Below are 4,874 nucleotides of genomic sequence, written 5' to 3' on the forward strand. Positions count from 1 at the left end.
ATTTATAAATTCAATGCAATAAAAATTATATTTTATAGTATTTGAATGATGTCGCATTAAATTAGAAGGTTTAATGGACGGGCAGGATCGTACATAATGGGAGAAGAAGGAATCTTGTCCATCGGTGTCTGGCCTCCACCGAGACTGGCGGTGCTCCGCGGTGAGCCTCACCTCTTCGCGCTCTATAAATGGCGCATTCCTGCTCTGCCCTCCCTGCGATTGATTCTGGTCCACCCTCTAGCGAGTAGCTGAGTCTCAGTGGAAGCAGAAGCGATGGCGAGCTCCACGATGCCCACCGTGACAGCGCGGTGCTTGCCGCCCTCCACCGAAACTAGGAAGACGCGAATGCACCGTCTCATCGAGGACGAGGGCATCGTGCTAATGCCGGGGATCTTCGACGCCCTCTCCGCCTCCGTGCTCCAGGCCTTGGGCTTCAAGGCCGGCTTCGTCTCTGGCTACGCCGTTTCCGCCTCCCGTCTTGGCATGCCCGACATCGGCCTCCTCACGTACGCCTCTTCGCTTGCTTCGATGAGTGCTAGTATTGCTCTTCTGAAATCAATATACTTCTTTTTTATTATTTCTATTTTTGAAAATCCAGGCCGCCGGAGATGGCCGACGCTGCCCGGGCAATTTGCGCTGCCGCTCCTAATGTTGCATTTATTGTTGACGCCGGTAATGATCTTTTCCTCCCCATTTGCCCTTTGGCCCTCTTTGACAAAAGTAATTAATGAACTATGAGATAGAGAAAAATAGTGATGATCTATGTTGGCGCAAACTATTGTGAAAATTAACAATCGTCCAAAGGAAGTGTCTCTTTCAAACATTTTAGAGAAAGAGAGAGAGAGATCATTTCACTGAACTGTAATTTGAAACATTGACTCTGTTTTACCTGCCCTTCTGCTGCTGAAAAAGAAACCTGAACATTTCCAATACAACAGAGCAACAACAGTGTTACATAGATGTGAGAATTGAGGGAGATGGCATTGCTCAGGAGGACCAAATTGTTATCATAGTAATCGGCAGTAATATTCAATCAATAATGGCCATAACTTCAGAATTTTCTGTTTCATAAATATTTGAATAACCATATGAATTGAGGATGGTGAAATTTTTCATTCATATAACACCGCAAAACATTTAAGAACAAGCCTGGCAATTAGTTCATGTTAAGAGTTGAGTGGAATTTTCATTTAAGCATAATCAAATGACCCCAATAGATCATTGTGTGAAAGCTATGGAGATGGCTAAAATAAAAAACTTGGTATTGAATCCAAGTCTTTCATTTTTCTTGACTCATTTTTGTTTAGGGCAGAAAGGATCCAAGTCTTTCACTAACAAGATATACATATAGATAATTTATAAGTTTATCCTTTGTAAGACTAATTTCTCATAATGATTCTGTGGTTTTCCTGCTTCCTTATACTGGAATGCTTCCTTAATATGTGCATATGAACACTTGGTTGATGATTTTGGGGATTTGATTATTCCAGACACAGGAGGTGGTAATGCACTAAACGTTCAGCGGACTGTTAAAGACATAATTGGTACTGGTGCTGCTGGTTTGTTCCTTGAGGTAAATGAATAATTCTTTCTCCCTTCAAACTGAAAATTGCAGGTGGTCTCGAACTGTAGACCTAACTTATTCTCTCTCCTTTTGCTTCAATTTTAGGATCAAGTTTGGCCAAAGAAGTGTGGTAAGAGAGCAATTATGTTCCTTTAATACCAGATGTCTTCAGTTTTACCATTATTGTCTCACTCTAGCAGAATTTATTTTCTAGTAAAAATATGTCTAATGCAATTTTATTTTCTGTTCCTATGTCAATCAGGACATATGCAAGGAAAACAGGTAACTTGCCACATAATATCTCTGTTTCATGTTGAATTTTTTCATTTGAGTTAATGATTGCTACTTGAGTACTTATCCCTGATGCCTAAGTAGTTTGGTTAACGAAGTAAAATTGCTAAATGGTTTCATAGCTGCTACAAAGCATTAAGTACTATTGTTTTTCTAAGGTGATACCAGCTGAAGAACATGCAGCAAAAATAGCCGCTGCACGAGAAGCGATCGGTGATGCTGACTTCTTTCTTATTGCGCGGACGGATGCTCGTGCAACTTCTGGGGGTCTGAATGAAGCCATTAAACGGGCAAACCTCTACATTGAGGTAAATGGTGCATTTGTGACACATTTACTTTTTGGTTTCACAAAAATTTAGAACCATGATTCATAAAGCGACTGACTTTCAACTTTCCTTGATGTTGTGCAGGCAGGAGCAGATGCCTGCTTCGTCGAGGCGCCTCGAAGTGACGACGAACTGAGAGAGGTCTGCAAGAGTACCAAGGGTTTAAGAGCAGCAAACATGCTTGAAGGGGGGTTCACACCTTTGCACACCCCCCAGGAGCTCAAGGAGATGGGCTTCCATCTCATTGTGCACTCGACCACGGCTGTTTATGCTTCTGCTCGGGCCTTACTTGACATTCTTAAAGTAATGAAGAAAGATGGAACCAGCAGGGATAATCTCCACAAGCTTACCACCTTTGAGGAGTTCAACAGTTTGATTGGATTGAAGAAATACAACGAGACTGGCGCTCGATTTGAAAAGTTCAAAGTTCCTTCCAATTGAATTGAATGCATGTAAATGGATCCCTCTGTCAGTGCTGCCTTGAATCTTTATGCAGCTTGTTGCTTAGCTAGGTTTTATGTCTCTTCACTTCTGTCCAGTGTCACGTTGTGAGATCAGTCTACTGTTGTGTGGTTGTTTAGATAAAGTGGCATATATAGGTTGTGTGCGATACTGTGGTTGCGCAAATTCATTACCATATCAATAAGCATGAATAAAGTGAGTTCTTCTAAAGAAAGAATATGAGTAAAAGAAATCCAAAATACAGGATGACAATTATTTGCAGAACAATAATTTTTTAAGTAATTATGGGCACTTGCCAATATGTTAGTGCAATCATGTCTTCAGTGGTTATATTCGACCAAGATATTTTAGTGCATTTGGTAAAAATTTAAGTTGGTTTGTTTTTTTATTAATGTGTTCATGAAATTATGCAAGGACTTCCTACGATGCACTCGAAGCTCATGAAGCTTGTGATTCAATGAGGTCGAGTGTGTTGATTAACTTGTCATGGTCAAGTTAGTGTGACTCATTAAGGTCAAGTTGTATTTGTTGAACTTGGTTGGCACAACCAAGTTTGTGTGGCTTGATGGCTCACGGTCCGTTCGTAGTAGTTGATGTCATGGCACGACCAAGTGATTTAGCTAGATGACTTAGAGATCCATTATAGATTGGCAAAGGATAGTTGACTTTGAAATAATGGCATATGGAACGAGTCAAGAACTTGGTGCATTTGAGAGATTAAGGACTATACGAGAGATGAGTTCTTGGGCAAAGTAAAGTTGTGATACTTCAAGATATCTTGGTGAATAAACACTTTCATAATTCATTTGTCGTTTTTTTTCTACACTGAGTTAGCACAATAAATACAAAACAAATAATTCAAAATACGAACACAAACACAAACAGTTTACATGGTTTGGAACCCCTAGTTCCCATGACCTATAGGGTACGTTTGGTTCAAGTTATCATGTATAACCTTGGTTATGTGATTACCAAGTAATCACATAACCAAGGTTATGTGGAATAAAACATAACCAAATGTTGTTTGGTTCAAACTAGGTAATGCAACAAAAACTTGTTTGTTTGAAGGTTTTAATGAATACCTTAGTTTAATATTTTACTGTATTACCCTCAATTACAAAATCAACTATACATAATAATAATAATATTATTATTATTATTTATTTTTTTATGTTTTTTTTACTTTTCTTTTTCTTGTATATTTTTTTACCTTTTTATGTGTTTTTTTATTTTTTTTAATGTTTTTATATTTTTTATATTATTTATATTAATATTTTTTTTACATTTTTTAAAATTTAATTTTTATTTATTTATTTTATTTTTAAATTTTTAAATTTTTATAAATTTTTAATTTTTACAATTTTTAATTTTTAAAATTTTTAATTTTTTAAAAAAAATTTTAATTTAAAAAATAATAATAATTTTTTAATTTTTAATTTTTTTAAATTTTTTTTAAAAAAAATTTAATTTTTTTTAAAATTTTTAAATTTTTTTAAAATTTTTAAAATTTAAAGTTTTTATTTTTAAAATTTATATTTTTTTAAAAAAAAATTATTTATTTTTAAAAATTTTAAATTTTTTTAAACTTTTTTTTACATTTTTTTATATTTTTTTTTACATTTTTTTTCTCTTTTTTCCATGTTTTTTCTTATCGGAGGGTATTTTTGGTAAAAAAAATTCGTTAACCCCGGAATCAAGAAAAACCTTAGTTTTCTAAGATTTTCTGATTCCGGGCTTCATGACCCTTTTGCTGATGTGTCGGGCATGGAACATTACTCGGGAATCATCGAATACCTAAACCAAACAAGGTTTTTGTTGATAACCTTGGATGGATAACCAAGGTTATCAAGAATAACCCCGAACCAAACACACCCATAGTCTTTTAGGCAAATCACTCTTGAAATCACCTCTATTTTTCTCCTTCGCGAAAAATTTCTAGGGATGGAAAAACCTTTTACAAATCTTTCAAGTTATCACAACACAAGAGAATACAAATAAATACAATAATACAAAGTAAATAAGTAATTACACGATGAAAACCTTTCTCATTGTTGCTTCTTGATCAATTGGATGAGCACTAGAACCTTGGCTAAAACCTTCTTATAGCCCTTGTAGAAGCTCTCACGAAGCACAACTTAAGCTCCTTGAATGGCCCCCTTAAACCCTTTTATAAGACTATTGTTAGTCTGGATTCCACTTATCGGTTAACTTATCCCTTACCTTGGCCATTG

At 35.8% G+C, this 4,874-nt stretch overlaps 1 protein-coding gene across 1 annotated transcript; it reads left to right on the forward strand.

Annotated features, from left to right (window-relative positions):
- The first annotated feature begins 221 nt into the window (after positions 1–221).
- LOC122041952 (carboxyvinyl-carboxyphosphonate phosphorylmutase, chloroplastic-like) lies at positions 222–2,857 on the forward strand. Its single transcript, XM_042601852.1, has 7 exons — positions 222–506; positions 599–672; positions 1,491–1,573; positions 1,670–1,694; positions 1,827–1,846; positions 2,014–2,163; positions 2,266–2,857. The coding sequence occupies exons 1-7, from the start codon at positions 274–276 to the stop codon at positions 2,620–2,622; spliced, it is 942 nt and encodes a 313-aa protein (XP_042457786.1). The 5' UTR covers positions 222–273; the 3' UTR covers positions 2,623–2,857.
- Positions 2,858–4,874: the final 2,017 nt, after the last annotated feature.

This window comes from Zingiber officinale, chromosome 2A, assembly GCF_018446385.1.
Source record: "Zingiber officinale cultivar Zhangliang chromosome 2A, Zo_v1.1, whole genome shotgun sequence".
Lineage (NCBI taxonomy): Eukaryota > Viridiplantae > Streptophyta > Magnoliopsida > Zingiberales > Zingiberaceae > Zingiber > Zingiber officinale.